At 39.7% G+C, this 18425-nt stretch overlaps 1 protein-coding gene across 1 annotated transcript in view; it reads right to left on the bottom strand.

Annotated features, from left to right (window-relative positions):
• The window catches only part of OTOGL (otogelin like), a 169607-nt gene that overhangs the window by 26922 nt on the left and 124260 nt on the right, over positions 1 to 18425 (bottom strand). Inside the window, exons 38-44 of the mRNA XM_043880323.1 lie at positions 17444 to 17621; positions 17058 to 17200; positions 16784 to 16807; positions 16599 to 16691; positions 10525 to 10714; positions 8032 to 8246; positions 1897 to 2038 (exon numbers count right to left, since the gene is read on the bottom strand). Coding sequence (XP_043736258.1) covers positions 1897 to 2038; positions 8032 to 8246; positions 10525 to 10714; positions 16599 to 16691; positions 16784 to 16807; positions 17058 to 17200; positions 17444 to 17621 — 985 coding nt within the window. The remainder of the gene's footprint in view (positions 1 to 1896; positions 2039 to 8031; positions 8247 to 10524; positions 10715 to 16598; positions 16692 to 16783; positions 16808 to 17057; positions 17201 to 17443; positions 17622 to 18425) is intronic.

Here is an 18425-nt window from a genome sequence, read left to right as displayed (position 1 = left end):
GCTGAGCGACTGAACAAGAACTGGGTCTGCGGGGAGAGGAGAGCCTGGGGAGAGGACACCAGGAGCTGCCTTATTTCTGAAGTGGAATCATGGAACTAGAGGCTCCAATAGATTCTTTTTCTATGTATTTTATTCTATCTGGGGAGGGGAGAGATGAAAAGGTTTCACTGTTGAATATGATGCTGGGTGTAGTTTTGTCAAATACGGTCTTTATTACATTGAGCTATGTTCCCTCTGTACCCGGCTTGTTGAGAGAGTTTTATCATCAGTGGAGGTTGAATTTTGTCAAAAACATCTTTTTTTAAACCATGGAGATGATTTTTACTCTTCAGTTGGGCAATGTGGCTTATCACAATGATTGATTGCAGATGCTGAAGCATCCCTGGCATCCCTAGGGTAAATCCCTTCATCAGAATGCATGATTCTTTTAATGTTTTGCTGAATTCAGTTTGCTGATGTTTTGTTGAGGGCTTTTGTATCCATGTTCATCAGTGATATTGATCTGTAATTTTCTTTTCTTTGGTGTCCTTTTCTGGTTTTTGTTATGAGGGCACGCTTCTCTCTGGTCTTTAGAGCTCTGTGCTCTAGGAGCGCCCCCTAAGTAGCCCGTGTGCACGCACAGCGGTGGCAGCGCCAGCTACCGTGGGTGCCCTGGTGGGCCAGGCTGGCCCGTGGCCAGGAAGCTGCAATGCTACAGTGTCTGGGGGACCCCGGAGGCTGGGGCAGGCTTTCTGCATGGCTGTCTGCAGATCCTGAAAGGCTTGAGGCTGGGTCTGGCTCACTGGAGGGCAGATAAGCTTCTGGAACTAACAGACGGGGGAAGGATTCCAAAACAGTCTTTTGCCAGTGCCAGTGTGATCACAGAATCTGCTCCCGAAATGGATGCTGTCAGCATCTCCATCCCCAGGGGAGTCCTGGGTGCCTCCTGCCTCTCCTGGAGGCTCTCCAAGACCAGCAAGTCGTTCTGACCCAGGGTCCTTTCAGACTACTTCGTCTGCTCTGGGACTGGGAGCACAGGCGATTTTGTGCATTTCCTTTAAGGGCAGAGTCTCTGTTTCCTATAGGTCTCCAGCTTTCCCCAGCATAAGCCCTGCTGCTGCTGCTGTCACTTCAGTCGTGTCTGACTCTGTGCGACCCCTTAGACGGCAGCCCACCAGGCTCCCCTGTCCCTGGGATTCTCCAGGCAAGAACACTGGAGTGGGTTGCCATTTCCTTCTCCAATGCATGAAACTGAAAAGTGAAAGTGAAGTCGCTCAGTCATGTCCGACTCTTAGCGACCCCATGGACCGCAGCCTACCAGGCTCCTCCATCCATCCATGGGATTTTCTAGCCAAGAGTACTACTGGTTTTCAAAGCCAGAAGTTCTGGGGACTCGTCTTCCTGGTGCAGGACTTCTAGGCTAGGGAGGCCAATGTGGGAATCAGACTTCTCTCTTCCTAAGAAGGAGGTCTACAGTGGTGTACACCTTCTGTTCGTGGGTCACAGACCAAGGGGTGTGGGTCCTGACCATACTGTATCGCTGCCTCTCCCACCCATTCTGGTGGTGTTCTTTTCTTATCTCTTTATCTGTGAAATATCTTTTCTGCTAGTCTTCAGGTCAGTCGTATAGATAGTTCATCTGTAAGTAACTGTAATTTTGGTATGTCTGTTGGAGGAGGGGAATTCAGGGTCTTGCTACGCCACCTTCTTGATCCTCCCCCTTACTTTAAATTTATACCAGGATAAAAACAAAAGGTGCTTAAGGGGGAGTGATGACCCCTAACTATAGGTTACATTTACATTCATTTTATTCTTACAAAATTATTTTGTGATGAAAATAAAAAGAAAGACACACACACAAAAAAACTGAAATGTTATTTGATTGTTGGAAAATACAGTTTGCAGTGTACTACTTACAGCAGTAATCAGCTGTTCTCCATGGAATACAAATGTCAAACTTGTTGCATACAGCCACATATGCAGAAATGGCATCACATTCATAGTTCCAAAAATAGGTATAATTGATCCACATCTTTTCACAAAAGTCTTGTGGTGAAACCTAGAGACACATTGTGGCCTGGATAAGTTATGTTATTTTATGTATGTGATAACCTAAATCAAATCCCTTAGGATTATACAGTGGAAGTGACAAATAGATTCATGGGATTATATCTGATGAAGTGCCTGAAGAGCTATGGACAGAGGTTCATGACATTGTACAGGAGACAGGGATCAAGACCATCCCCAAGAAAAAGAAATGCAAAAAGAAAAATGGTTGTCTGAGGAGGCCTTACAAATAGCTCAGAAAAGAAGAGAAGCTAAAGGCAAGGGAGAAAAGGAAAGATATACCCATTCGAATGTGGAGTTCCAAAAAATAGCAAAGAGAGATAAGAAAACCTTCCTCAGTGACCAAAGCAAAAAAATAGAGGAAAATAATCAAATGGGAAAGACTAGAGATCTCTGCTAGAAAATGAGAGATACCAAGGGAACATTTCATGCAAAGATGGGCACAATAAAGGACAGAAACGGTATGGACCTAACAGAAGCAGAAGATATTAAGAAGAGGTGGCAAGAATACACAGAAGAACTGTACATAAAAGATCTTCACAACCCAGATAATCACAATGGTGTGATCACTCACCTAGAGCCAGACATCCTGGAATGTGGAGTCAAGTGGGCCTTAGGAAGCATCACTACAAACAAAGCTAGTGGAGGTGATGGAATTCCAGTTGAGCTATTTCAAATCCTAAAAGATGACGCTGTGAGAGTGCTGCACTCAATATTTCAGCAAATTTGGAAAACTCAGCAGTGGCCACAGGACTGGAAAAAGGCAGTTTTCATTCCAATCCCAAAGAAAGGCAATGCCAAAGAATGTTCAAACTACCACACAATTGCACTCATCTCACACGCTAGCAAAGGAATGCTCAAAATTCTCCAAGCCAGGCTTCAACAATATGTGAACCATAAACTTCCAGATGTTCAAGCTGGATTTAAAACAGGCAGAGGGACCAGAGATCAAATTGCCAACATCTGTTGGATCATCGAAAAAGCAAGAGAGTTCCAGAAAAGCATCTACTTCTGCTTTATTGACTACGCCAAAGCCTTTGACTGTGTGGATCACAACAAACTGTTGAAAATTCTAAAGAAATGGGAATACCAGACCATTTTACCTGTCTCCTGAGAAATCTTTGTGCAGGTCAAGAAGCAACAGTTAGATCTGGACGTGGAACAACAGACTGGTTCCAAATAGGGAAAGGAATACATCAAGGCTGTATATTGTTACCCTGCTTATTTAACTTATGTTCTGAGTACATCATAAGAAACCCTGAGCTGAATGAAGCACAAGCTGAATCAAGATTGCTGGGAGAAATATCAGTAACCTCAGATATGCAGATGACACCACACTTATGGCAGAAGAAGAACCAAAGGCCCTCTTGATGAAAGTGAAAGAGGAGAGTGAAAAAGTTGGCTTAAAACTCAACATTCAGAAAACTAAGATCATGGCATCCAGTTCCATCGTCTCATGGTAAATAGATGGGGAGACAATGGAAACAGTGAGAGACTTTATTTTGGGGGGCTCCAAAATCACTGCAGATGGTGACTGCCGCCATGAAATTTAAAGATGCTTACTCCTTGGAAGGAAAGCTATGACCAACCTACATGGCATATGAAAAAGCAGAGATAGTACTTTACCAGCAAAGTTCCATCTAGTCAAAGCCTTGGTTTTTCCAGTGGTCATGTATGGATGTGAGAGTTGGACTATAAAGAAAGCTGAGCACTGAAGAATTGGTGCTTTTGAACTGTGGTGTTGGAGAAGACTCTCAAGAGTCCCTTGGACTGCCAGGAGATCTAACCAGTCAATCTTAAAGGAAATCAGCCCTGAATATTCACTGGAAGGACTGATGCTGAAGCTGAAACTCCAATACTTTGGCCACCTGATGAGAAGAACTGACTCGTTGGAAAAGACCCTGCTGCTGGGAAAGATTGAAGGAGGGAGGAAAAGGGGATGACAGAGAACGAGAAGGCTGGATGGCATCACTGACATGATGCACATGAGTTTGACTAGGCTCTGGGAGTTGGTGATGGACAGGAAAGCCTTGTGTGCTGCCATCCATGGGGTTGCAAAGAGTCAGACATGACTGAGTGACTGAACTGAACTGAACTGAAGGCCCTCAGCTAGATTGATTTTTGATTCTCCAAGACTAAAACTATTCGGAGAATCAAAAGGTAGTAGCAATTCATAACAGTTCCTCTTTGCCTTAGAGCTTTAAATTTTCACAATATTAGATGTCACTTCTGAATTTATAATTGTTTAAACCCACAGTTTAGATAAGATAAATGTTGTCTGTGCATGCTAAGTTACTTCTTTGAGACCCTATGGACTGTAGCCCACCAGGCTCCTCTGTGCCTGGGATTCCCCAGGCAAGGACACTGGAGTGGGCTGCCGTGCCTTCTCCAGGGGACCTTCCTGACCCAGCGATCGAACCTGTGTCTCTTACGCCTCCTACACTGGCAGGCGGGTTCTTTACCATTAGTGCCACCTGGGAAAGCCCAAATGTTGTCTATTTTACAAAATTGTTTATGTTACAAATAAACCTATTTTACAAAGATGGAAAAGAAATTGAGTATGTGGTCCTAGCAAAAATCTATTTCTGATATTACATTTTGGATTATATCCTCTTTTTCATGTACTGAATAAGACTTTGACCCATTATATGTAACATTAAAAGCTCCAACAGCTTTCTCTCCTGGTGGCTCACACAGTGGAGAATCGCCCTCAATGCAAGGGGCCCGAGTTCGATCCCTGTGTCGGGAAGATTCCCTGGAGAAATGAATGGCTACCTTCTCCTATATTCTTGCCCGGAGAAACCCATGGACAGAGGGGCAGGGCAGGCTACAATTCATGGTGTCACAAAAAGTTGGATGCAACTGAGTGACTAACACTTTCACTTTTTTGACAGCTTTCTTAGATGGCATTGCTCATTAAGTGAGATTATAAAAGCTTCTCCAAAAATTATGGACTAATATTGAACATTGGTCAAACAATTTGCATAATTTATCATGCCTCAACTTAATTAGGAACTCATTTTTTTCTACAGATTATATTTCGTTTTGACCTAGAGATACCTGAAATCTAAATAATTTAACTTGTAACAATATTTACTGCATTATTTTCTACTCATTTATTCAGCAAACATATTGAGCATCTATATTCAGATGCTCTATTTGGACAGGGCAAAGTATCAGGTAAAAATACTTGATACTTTTCATATGCCATTATTTCTTCTCCAAGGTCCATATCTATGAAAACTAAGACATTACCTCCTTTTTAGTCTCAACTATTGAATCTCCTCAGTTTCCAAACATTTCATTTAGCATGGAATACTTGCTTTGATCATCAAGAGGCCCCCTACTTGCCAAATCCAGGGACACTGATATTGCAAACCCCCTCAGCCTCCCAGAAGCCTATGATGCCATGCACGCCCCCCTGTTTCTTGACCCTCTCCTTTGACTCTGACAGCACCACACTCTGGGGCCTTTTCGTCTGTTCATTGTTGCCTTCTCTTCCTGCCTCATTCTGAATATTTGTCTGGACCCTTTTTCCATGCAGTGTGGGGGATGCGAGTTCAATCCCTGGGTCAGGAAGATCCCCTGGAGGAGGAAATGGCAACCCACTCCAGTATTCTCGCCTGGAGGATCCCATGGACAGGGGAACCTGGCAGGCTACTGTCCATGGGGGTTGCAAAGAGTCAGACACGGCTGAGCAACTTAATACTTTATTCCACAGCCCTGTCTACTCACTACAAATGTTCTTCCTGGGCTCATTCATTTCCCCAGTTTCTACTACCATCCTGGGCATTTACATCTTCACTTCAGTTTCTTCATAAGTTAAATAGAGTTAATAAAAACCCTACTACTACTTAAGACTGCTGTGAGCTAATATTTGGAAAGTGTTCAGAGCAGACCCTGGCACATCATACATGAGTTATTGTTATTTTAGAAACTCCCTATATTAACTCCCCAAATCTGATCTCTGGATTCAACTAGTCTCTTCTGAGATCTAGAATGGCTTCAAAATTTTTCTGGGCATTTTAGCCTTCAAGTCCCACATGACTTAATTTGTTCAATAATAAAATTGTATCCTTTCTCTACTAACCCCACAACAGCTGATTCTCCTGTATCCTCCATTCATCCACTCAGTTATGCATCCTTCCACAATTTATTGGGCACCTAACTACATATCAGGCACCCTACTATGCATAAGTTATATAAAGGTGACTAAAACAAACCTGTTCTTGTGGATCTCACAGTTAAAGCCTCTATATAGAACCAAGAGGAGTCACCATGCTTAAAGAGATCAGAGGAGAGCAGTGTTCCAGCTTAGGACACTGTAGGCACAAAAGCCCATTCACAGGAAAATCTCGAAATAGTGAAACAACGGAAAGGAGACTGAAATGCCTGGACCTTAGACAACCAGAAAAATGTAGACAAAAGGAAGCTGGAAAAGAAGGCCGGCCAAAGCACAAAGGAAATTATAAGCCCTGACGAGAAGTTAAGAATGTATTCTAAAAGTAAGTGAAAGACCCCGAAGGATTTTAGGTAGAGAAATAATCCAATCATGTTTCCATTTTCAAAAGATCATCTGCCTACTATGTGGACGTTTGCAAACGAGGATGAATATTAGAAGTAGGAAAACTAAATAAACAGTACCCCTTCTTTTGCCGTCAAATTCACCGGGACGATCTGAAGGGAAAGCTGGGACTATCACAGATTAAATGGCATCCTGTGTTGCTTCACTATGCCTTGAATAGTCAAGCTGAAAAGTCTCCTGATTTAATAATCAATCTTATAAGTTCCCAGTTAAAAAAGCAATTTTTGAAAGTTGTTACGCTTTAAAAAGATAGATGACAATGGCACTGAAATGAGTTTAAAATTATTTGCAATTTTTTTTCATTTTTATACACATGCACTTTAAAACATAAACATTTAAAATGTATTTGCCTGCAAATCTCTGAGTAAAACTGAAGCCCCGGAAAGATACACCATTTTTATCCCATGACTTCACATCCTTTGCCTTTTGCCTCAGAAAACTCACAGGACAGGCTGAGATCTATGGCATCCACAATCAGTGGAGGAGCATGGAAGATCCTGCAGAGTGAAGTCCTTCTGCTTGGACAGGTCACTCACTCTCCTTCCCAGACTCCTCCCCGTGGTCTTGCATTAAGCTAATTCAATGTTTTCCTAACACAGCCATTTCTAGCAACCCAGCTCCTGTCGTATTGTTTCCTTTGCCTCGGTCTCCCCTCCTCCCTCTTCTCTCCTGGCAAACATCCTTCCACATAATTCAAATGTCTGAAACTCTGGGAAGGCTTCTAACATGGGCTCCTATTCATCTCCGCAGTGTGTCTGTGATGAATCTGTTCACGGACTTGCCTTCCTTCCAGACTTCTGGAGAGTGAGGAGAGGGTCTGACTCATCTTTGCATCACAGGAGTTTATCACAGCGCCTAGCAGGTGCCTGATACTCACAAACGTTTCATTTAATGATTCATGAGATGCTGTATCTGCTTGTCCTTTGTTTCTAACAATGGATCCTTTTTTTAAACAATACGGGTTGTATAAATATCTACCAGTCACCTAAAGTCAGGAAGTCAGAGACTAAGAGAGAACAATTAGATTGACCATGTGGCAGATTCTATTATAAGCACACGCCTGAGAGGCCATACACCTGACAGCTGACTGAAGCCTCACTGTCTTGGGCTTTATGCTGAGTTATCTAGTAGTATTCATCTCTTCCCTCTATGGGAATTTATTCATAGGACAAAGTTTCATTTTTCTTGAAAGCTGGAGATACAGTTCATAAAAATACATGGGGGAAAAGTTAAGTTATTCTTCCTGTTCTGTAAGTCAATAAACAGTAAATGATTTTGAATTCCCCTGGGGATAAACTATTCTTAGTGGAAGAACATCATGGCAAGAACAAGAATTTATTGGCTTTTACTCTCAACATGTCTAACACAGCAGTTCTGATTTATGGTTGCTTTCAGCTTACTTTATCATGGCATGGGATGAAAACTCTTCTATTTAATAACTCAAGGCAGTGACTACAGTCATGCTCAGTACAGTTTCTCACAGGCCTTCTTGTTGTTACTTCAAATGATTTCTCAATTTCCCAGCTCTCAATAAACAATTCTATGTCTTCCATATTTGTAATGATTGTGCCATTTTGCATCCTTAGATCGTCATCTGGATCTTCATTGCAATTTCCTAAAAAGATGTGTGACATTTAAAAGAAAATTCTTTTCACTTTAACCTAATATAGCCAGCAGAAATAAATCAGCTCAAATAACTGCTTTAAAATGAATAAGTAATTTACTGAATCAAGTACCAAATTTATGTCCTTTGACTCTAATGTTAATAGATTTTTTAAAAAAAATTACACATGGACTAAATAGTGTAGAGCTTCCTTAACCAGGTAAGAAAGAAACCATGATCCTAGAAGTCAAGATTTGTGAAAAGATCATAGGAGAACAAAGAGAAGATTGATCCTGTCTCAGTGCTCTTTCACTATCCACTATCTCCTAATTTAAGAAGTAGTTCTTAAATCTGATGAGGTATTCCCCAAACTAGCAGGCATAACTTACTTTTTACCTAGTCAAGTGCAAAGCCAAGGGAAGTAGAGAGAAATGAACCTAGATCCTGATCTTACCTTACCTGAATTCCTCTCTACTTTAAGATATAAGTTTTTCTTAATTTCTAGGACTCCTAGCTATAAAAGATATGAGTTAAACATTTTTTACAAGTATCAAATCTTAATCCTCAAGCAGTTATATCAAGATCAATAAGGGTTTCTGCTGCCATAGTTGCCCCACACCTGTAAATATACAGGAGACTGAATACGGTGAAAAATACATCAATAAATAACCAAAACAAACAAAAATTAAAATACCTCAAGTTAAGTCAACTATACTGTAAAACAGCCATTTTAAAAGTCTAAACTCTCCTGGGGAAAGGTAATTGCTAGTAAAAATACGTTTTCATTGCCCCTGCAGCCACCACGCCTGCAGACCTCACATTTCTTTGTAGAACAAGTTGTCAATATAGACCTCCCATTCCAGTGTCCATGCTCAATTTGGGTCACTACAACTCTGTCAGCCAGCATCCTGCTTTTCTTTAAACAAACCACCGCTCTCCCACTGTAGAAGTTTGGAGGGTGACCTTTGTTAGGGGACCCTAGCCCCTTCTCTGTAGTGATTAGTTAAGACTTCAGTTAGCATACTGTCTCCATAAAAGCACGAGCTGACAGTAAAAGAAAACAAACATGAAAATCAAACAGAAGTCACAGCACACAGAAGTGATAAATCAGAAAAAATATGCATTCCCAATGTCTCTGAGTTATTATTCAGTAATACCTATTGAATTTTTATGTACACACAATACAATGCATACTCAATAACTATATTCACAACGATAACTTAAGTCACCAGAGAAGGTTGGGCTACGTTTGGCATGCTCTAAGCAGGCAAGGACATTATCAACCATTTTAGCCAAAATTTCCACTAAAGGCTTTACATTTCTTGAAGAAGAAATTTGGGTATTTCAGGCAGTTTGTTGAGAGCAAGGACCTGGTCTCTTTCTTTTGAGTCGTCAGAATCAAGCATAAGGTCAGATACTCAGAAACTCATTCATAAAGTTTTACTCAATTAATATTTAGTGAGCTTAAAATAGGTATACTTATGCTAAGCTAATATTTATTGACTTCATTAAACAATGTCTTCAGAGTTTTACATTAACTTTCACATTCAATTCTAACAATCTTGAAGGTAGATTTTACTATTCTCATTTAAAAGATAAGGAAACTGATGTTCACTTAAACATCTGTAAAGGGGATAGCCTAGCAGACACCAGTCAGAATTTTTTTTTTTAACATACCTAGAGATATTTCTGATTTGTTTCCTTTGGCTTGTAACTATGTATCTATATAATATATTGTGATATGAAACCTAAGTGTAAAGGTACATCTAGGCTTTACACTTCATAACAAAACTGGGACTAATATTCAGAACATTGTGTTCTGTGAACATACCTTTCAAGATGACTTAACTAAGCTTTCTTTGATTTCAAACTTTAAAAAGTAACTAAGAAACAAAGTTAAGTTTTTAATTATTCTATGCCTCATTTTTATCACTTATAAATTAACACTGGTGACTACTTATTACGGCTACTGCTAGAATAGAATGAGTTAAAGTTTGTAAAATAATACCTGACACTTCATTAATGCTTAATAAAGATGAGACAGTAGGAATGCAAACAGTATTGTAGCAATAGTGGTAAGGATGTATCTCTTAAAAACACCCAAGTTGAACAGTATTATCTTGTTTCTTCCTTTCCATTTACAGAAAGACTGTTTCCTTCAGTATTTAGGTGAGGTACTGAGAGTTAGTAACATCTCTCCAATCCAAACAAAGCAGGGAATGAGGGGTCAAAGCTGTGTAATGTGAACAGAAAAAAAAGAAGAAGGAGATATTTGAAAAGCAGTGCTCACCACAGAGTCCTTCTGTGTAGGATGACAAGTTAAATTGAGAGCCAAAATGAATGTCTACGATCCCCGTAAGATGAGTCCACTTTATGATTAGTCCATCTGGAGTAGTAATCACATACATTGAACCAGAATCCTCTATGGACAGATCTTGATTTGAAAAGGGCAAAGGCACGACAACAGAATCCACTTCTACCTAAAATTACATAATGCATTTACACCTATTAGAACAATGCTTACGTTTTAACATACACCCTGTTGCTGTCAGTTTCTCCTAAATCCTTTTATTGCTCTTTGGCTGTCTCTTGTTATATTCAATATCTGGGGGCGTCCCAGGTGACTCCGTGGTAAAGAGCCCGCCTGCCAATGCAGGGGTTGTGGCAGGAGCCTTGGGTTCAATCCCTGGGTCAAGAAGATGCCCTGGAGAAGGAAATGATAACCCACTGCAGTATTCTTGCCTGGAAAACCCCATAAACAGAGGATCTCGGCAGGCTACAGTCCCTGGGGTCCCAAAAGAGTCAAACGCTACTCAGTGACTAGACAACATTGCCCTTTGTTGTCTATAAAAGCAAACTTTCTTCTAAGTTACATACTATTTTAATTGGCCTCCCTCAATATATGTTGATTACACTATTGCTTCCTAATATAAATTTAAGATAAAGTTTTTTTTTATCAGGAGGTTTTCTTTAATCTGGGTTCTCTCTTTGATCTAAATCAGTGTTTGTCTACTTATAATGCTCATAATAACCATCTGTGAGGCTTGGTAAAGATTAGGATTTTCAGAAATTCTACTTTCAAGGTTTCAGCTGGAATCTAGATTTTATATTTTTAACATGCTTTCTTTGTAATATGAATATAAGCAATCTAAGGATTTTACTTTGGAAACAGTGCTTTACATAACAGTGATGACAATGAACCATGAGCTATATAACTCTCAGTAAAATTCTCAAAGTTATACCTGACCAACCATCCAATTTCTAATCTCTAAATCTTCCTCATACTGCCACCCTCAAGCTGAAACATCCTTTGCCTGCTAAATTTCTACTCATTCTTTAAGATTTATCTTAGGTGTCACCTTCTCCAAAAATGTCTATTTGACCCTCCTATACACGGCATTTAAATGAGCCTTATCTCTGTTCCAATGATATCTTGGTCACGACACTATCATTTTAGCTCCTGCTGCCTTTAACTGGCAGAAAATTACATGTATGCACCCCACACACAACTTCAAGTTACTTGAGATCAGGAACTGTTTCATTTTATCACATAAACTCACTAAATGATTTTTTACGTTAAAGAGTTTTCAACTGAATACATGACCAATCATCAGTTCAGCTGAAGCCGAAAATAAGCCCTTCCACCCAAATGCTCACAACCATAGTGTTGACCAGGTTTAAGCTTATTTCCTACCCTCTATTATACACCAACCTTATTAAAGTCAGAGATATATATAGATACTCTAGCATCCAAAAAAGCCATACATTCAATTTCAAGTTTCAGTTCAGTTCAGTCGCTCAGCCATGTCTGACTCTTTGTGACCCCATGGACTGCAGCACACCAGGCCTCCTTGTCCGTCACCAACTCCCGGAGCTTGCTCAAACTCATGGCCACAGAGTGAGTGATGCCATCCAAGCATCTCATCCTCTGTCCTTCCCTTCTCCCCCTGCCTTCAATCTTTCCCAGCATCCGGGTCTTTTCCAATGAGTCAGTTCTTTGCATCAGGTGGCCAAAGTATTGGAGTTTCAGCTTCAGCATCAGTCCTTCCAATGAATATTCAGGACTGATCTCCTTTAGGATTGACTGGTTTGATCTCCTTGCAGTCCAAGGGACTCTCACGAGTTCTCCAATACCAAGGTTCAAAAGCATCAATTCTCTGATGTTCAGCTTTCTTTATAGTCCAACTCTCACATCCATACATCATGACTACTGGAAAAACCATAGCTTTGACTACATGGACCTTTGTTGGCAAAGTAATGTCTCTGTTTTTTAAAATGCCATCTAGGTTGGTCATAGCTTTTCTTCCAAGGGAGCAAGCGTCTTGTAATTTCATAGCTGCTGTCACCATCTGCAGTAATTTTGGAGTCCCAAAAATAAAGTCTCTCATTGTTTCCATTGTCTCCCCATCTATTTGCCATGAGGTGATGGGACCCGATGCCATGATCTTAGTCTTCTGACTGTTGAGTTTTAAGCCAACTTTTTCACTCTCCTCTTTCACTTTCATCAAGAAACTGTTTAGTTCTTCTTCGCTTTCTGCCATAAGTGTGGTGTGATCTGTGTATCTGAGGTTATTGATATTTCTCCCAGTAATCTTGATTCCAGCTTGTGCCTCATATAGCCTGGCATTTCTCATGATGTACTCTGCATATAAGTTAAATAAGCAGGGTGACAACATACAGCCTTGACGTACTCCTTTCCCAACTTGGAACAAGTCTGTTGTCCATGTCCAGTTCTAACTGTTGCTTCTTGACCTGCACAAAGATTTCTCAACAGGCAGGTAAGGTGGTCCGGTATTACCATCTCTAAGAATTTTCCACAGTTTGTTGTGATCCACACAGTCAAAGGCTTTGGCATAGTCAATAAAGCAGAAGTAGATGTTTTTTTGGAACTCTCTTGCTTTTTTGATGATCCAACAGATGTTGGCAATTTGATCTCTGGTTCCTCTGCCTTTTCTAAATCCAGCTTGAACATCTGGAAGTTTATGGTTCACATATTGTTGAAGCCTTGGAGAATTTTTAGCATTATTTTGCTAGTGTGTGAGATGAGTACAATTGTGCGGTAGTTTGAACAATCTTTGGCATTGCCCTTCTTTGGATTTGGAATGAAAGCTACCCTTTTCGAGTCCTGTGGCCAGTGCTGAGTTTTCCAAATTTTCTGGCATATTGAGTGCAGCACTTTCACAGCATCATCTTTTAGGATTTGAAATAGCTCAACTGGAATTTCATCATCTCCATTAGTTTTGTTTATAGTGATGCTTCCTAAGGCCCACTTGACTTCACATTCCCGGATATCTGGCTCTAGGTGAGTGATCACACCATCACAGTTATTTGGGTCATGAAAATCTTTTTTGTATAGTTCTTCTGTGTATTCTTGCCACCTCTTCTTAATATCTCCTGCTTATGTTAAGTCCATACCATTTCTGTCCTTTATTGAGCCCACCTTTACATGAAATGTTCCCTTGGTATCTCTCATTTTCTAGCAGAGATCTCTAGTCTTTCCCATTTGATTATTTTCCTCTATTTTTTTGCTTTGGTCACTGAGGAAGGTTTTCTTATCTCTCTTTGCTATTTTTTGGAACTCCACATTCGAATGGGTATATCTTTCCTTTTCTCCCTTGCCTTTAGCTTCTCTTCTTTTCTGAGCTATTTGTAAGGCCTCCTCAGACAACCATTTTTCTTTTTGCATTTCTTTTTCATGGGGATGTCTTGATCCCTGTCTCCTGTACAATGTCAGGAACCTCTGTCCACAGTTCTTCAGGCACTCTGTCCATCAGATCTAATCCCTTGAATCTATTTGTCACTTCCACTGTATAATCATAAAGGATGTGATTTAGGTCATACCTGAATGGTGTCATGGTTTTCCCTACTTTCTTCAATTTTTGTCTGAATTTTGCAATAAGGAGTTCATGATCTGAGCTAGAGTCAGCTCCCCGTCTTGTTTTTGCTGACTGTATAGAGCTTCTCCATGTTTGGCTGTGAAGAATATAATCAATCTGATTTCAGTGTTGACCATCCGATGATGTCCATGTGTAGAGTCTTCTCTTGTATTGTTGCAAGAGGGTGTTTGCTATGACCAGTGACAAAACTCTGTTAGCCTTTGCCCTGCTTCATTTTGTACTCCAAGACCAAACTTGCTTGTTACTCCAGATATCTCCTGACTTCCTACTTTTGCATCCCAGTCCCCTATAATGAAAAGGACATCTTTTGGGGGTGTTAGTCTAGAAGATCTTGTATGTCGTCATAGAACTTTTCAATTTCAGCTTTTTTAGCATTACTGGTTGGGGCATAGAGTTGAATTACTGTGATGTTGAATGGTTTGCCTTGGAAACAAACAGAGATCATTCTGTCATTCTTGAGATTGCACACATGTTTTGCATTTAGGACTCTTTATTGACTATGATGGCTACTCCATTTCTTCTAAGGGATTCTTGCCCACCGTAGTAGATACAATGGTCATCTGAGTTAAATTCACCCATTCCAGTCCATTTTAGTTTGCTGATTCCTAAAATGTCGATGTTCTTTGTTGCCATCTCCTGTCTGACCACTTCCAATTTGCCTTGATTCATGGACCTAACATTCCAGGTTCCTACATAAGATTGTTCTTTACAATGTCAGATTTTACTTTCATCACTAGTCACATCCACAACTGGGGGTTGTTTTTGCTTTGGCTCCATCCCTTCATTCTTTCTGGAGTATTTCTCTACTCTCCTCCAGCAGCATATTGGGCACCTACTGACCTGGGGAGTTCATCTTTCAGTGTCCTATCTTTTTGCCTTTTCATGATGTTCATGGGGTTCTCAAGGCAAGAATACTGAAGTGGTTTGCCATTCCCTTCTCCAGTGGACCACCTTTTGTCAGAACCCTCCACCATGACCCGTCTGACTTGGGTGGCCTTATACAGCATGGCTCATAGTTTCTATGAGTTAGACAAGGCTGTGGTCCATGTGATCAGATTGATTCATTTTCTGTGACTGTGGTTTTCATTCTGTTTGCCCTCTGATGGAGAAGGATAAGAGGTTTATGGACATTTCCTGATGGGAGAGACTGACTGGAAACTGGGTCTTGTTCTCATGGGCAGGGCCATGCCCTGTAAATCTTTAATCCAACTTTCTGTTGATGGGCAGGGAGGGCTGTGTTCCCTCCCTGTTGTTTGACCTGAGAGCAAACTATGGTGGAGGTAATGAAGATAACGGCGACCTCCTTCAGAAGGCCCCCTGCATGCATTGCTGACCTCAGTGCCTCCAACCCTGCAGCAGGCCCCTGCCAACCCATGTCTCCACCGGAGACTCCTGGACACTCATAGGCAAGTCTGGGTCAGTCTCCTATGGGGTCACTGCTCCTAAATTTTCTGACATTTTACTGTATATAGACTTGCTTTAACACTGTTTTCAGTTCAGAATCTATGGCCTGTGCTAACAGAAGTATTTCTGAAAAACACATAACATCTCAGCCATTTTGAGCTAAACCTTTATATATTACTTTCTTCTATTTTTGAAAGCACCATGTATATCTGAGGGCTTCCCAGGTGGCACTAGTGGTAAAGAATCTGCCTGCCTATGCAGGAGACGCAAGAGACACAGGCTCAATCTGTGGGTTGGGAAGATCCCTGGAGGAGGAAATGGTACCCTTTCCAATATTCTTGCCTGGAGAATCCCATGGGCAGAGTAGCCTGGTGGGCTACAGTCCACAGGGTTGCAAAGAGTCAGACTCGACTGAGCACGCACTGCACTATATATCTGAGTGAATCATCCAGCTTTCAACACTTCTATTGGGTAAGCATAATTCCTTGGGATAAAGGTTTTCCCTGTAAAATCAAAAGGCTCCCTTTCCAAATGTTTAATGATGCATTGCTCTTCTCCCATTTATTTCAATAAATTTAACTATGCCTTCATTTTTTTTCTTATTTTAGCTCTCAATCAATGGCATCAATACTTCAAAACTACTCTTTCCATTTGTTCTCTCGGTGGTCTTCATTCTGGTATTCTTGGCTGCCTGCTACTCTTTGCAACCGTATGATCCCCTCTTTCACCTCATTTCCACTTTGTCTAGTTTGCAACGCTAACATTAACTCTAACATTAGGAAGCTTGGCAACTCACATTATGGAGAGAGCTTTAGAATGTTTAACATGGTGGTTTCAGTTAACCTCACAAAGGCAGAAACATTTGCAACAGTTGGCAGTTGTGGTGGGAGACATATAAGATTATGAAACACATTTTTATACTGTCCACAAAAAGAATGATTAGACATCATAGCAATGAAAATCCACTGACATGCCTAATTCCCCTCTTTTGGGAAATAACTATACTTACTTAATTTCTCAGTTTCATCTAAGGTGAAGATATGTTTTAACTTTGTGTTCCTACCTTTCTTGCTATCCGATTGACAAGTACTTTATGTAGAGATGTGGTCAAATTTAACTTCTTAAAACAAAGTCCAGAGACTCTTCCAGAGGAAGCCTTCATTTGAAAAAAAATTGAAACTTTATGGAGTTAAACATAATTTTAGCAATAAACAGAAGTAATTTACTAGACATTTTGCAAATACTCACTAGCTTTTTAAATGAGTTTCCATTCTGAAAAAAAGAAAGGTATAAAGAAAAAACACTTTAAAAACATACACTACTTGATTTTTAAAAACATTATTTGGATTAATATTATATGCCTCTAAATATATTCACTTGAAATATATTCACATTTTAAGTACCAGAAGATAAATCTCAGTGAATTCTTGAGTCCCTTCTTATTGTGGGAATACCTAATGTTGTGACATACTTCAGCTGCTAGATTCATGAATAAATGACACAAGAATAAATTCTGACTTACCTGATTCATGGAACATTTTTCAATATGAGCAACTATAACTTCCCCAGGAATTCTCACTAAGATATAAGAAGCCATACTATATAATGCTGCATTATTTCCATCAAAAGTAATAATGCTGAGTTCTGACAACATGGAACACCGACCTAAAAAGTGATAGAGAGTAGATTTAGTCTATTAACTAGTTATTTGTATTACAGTAATAACTTCTCCTTTAAAAACATCTTTCAAATTGGTTTTATTATGTTTGACAAAAAGCAACTCTGAAAGTTACTGGAAACCAAAATCATAAGTCAAATGAACTTTGACTTGATGAAGTGATAGCTTCAAAAAAGTAACCATCTCCCCCTGATTTAAAATCGATTGCCACATAAGAAATGCACACTCACACGGACATTCCCACTCCGGGCAGCAGATATCAGTGTTCACTTGAACAGGTCTCCCCCGGAAACCACAGTCAGGCATCTCCAAGGCCTTCGGGCAATGAAGAGACCAATTGTATAGCTTCCATTCCATGTGAAGGCATATGTATTGGCTACAATTATAAACAGGATCAAATTGTTGAGGCTGTTAATAAAAAAGAAAATTAATGCATTTTTTTCCATTTTCAACTAATGTTTTAATTCTTAAATTTCCCATTCACATTGCCTATAGTATACACTTCCAAAATACAAAATCTTTTCAAAAATGAACAATGAAAATTTCACAATGGCTTTTGTTGAGGTATCTTCTCTAAAATACTCAGCAGTATGATTCATTTAACTTTACCTTAATATTGATTTGATATCAGAACTGCCCACATACCCAACTTCTGAGAAAACTGAAGTCTTGTCCTAAATTGTCTAGATTAGTGTTCTGTAAGCAGACTTAAAACAGTGGCAGTTGACCTTTCATATTATGTTGTATAAAGCTAGTATGATTAAGACTTCTGTTAATGTCAGTTTAAAAAATTACAACTTAATATTATCCAAATATTTCATTAAAAATCAAATGTGATATCAGTTTGGCAGTATCTGAATAGAATCATTAAAATTTATTTTTTCACATATAGCTTACAGATTTCTAGATAAAGTTGCAGATTTTTCAAAGTTTATAAATTATATTCTATATAAATTATAATAACAACAGTAGCAGTGATAAATATCATACCACTTATTACGTTCCAGGCATTGTTCTAATTAGTCCATTTTATTTCCACAAAAACACCCTCTGAGGTAGTTATTAAAATTTGTCCCTATTTCATAGATAGAAAATCAGGTCTAAGGTCAAACTAAATTCCCCGAGTTTCATAGCTAGTAGATAGTGAATCAGAACTTATATTCAGGCATTGTTACTCTGAAAAGTCAGTGCTGTTGACCACTACTTCACACT

The sequence above is a fragment of the Cervus elaphus genome, chromosome 3 (genome assembly GCF_910594005.1).
Source record: "Cervus elaphus chromosome 3, mCerEla1.1, whole genome shotgun sequence".
Lineage (NCBI taxonomy): Eukaryota > Metazoa > Chordata > Mammalia > Artiodactyla > Cervidae > Cervus > Cervus elaphus.
Note: the sequence above shows the minus strand (reverse complement) of the source record. Positions and strands in the feature narration are given on the sequence as shown.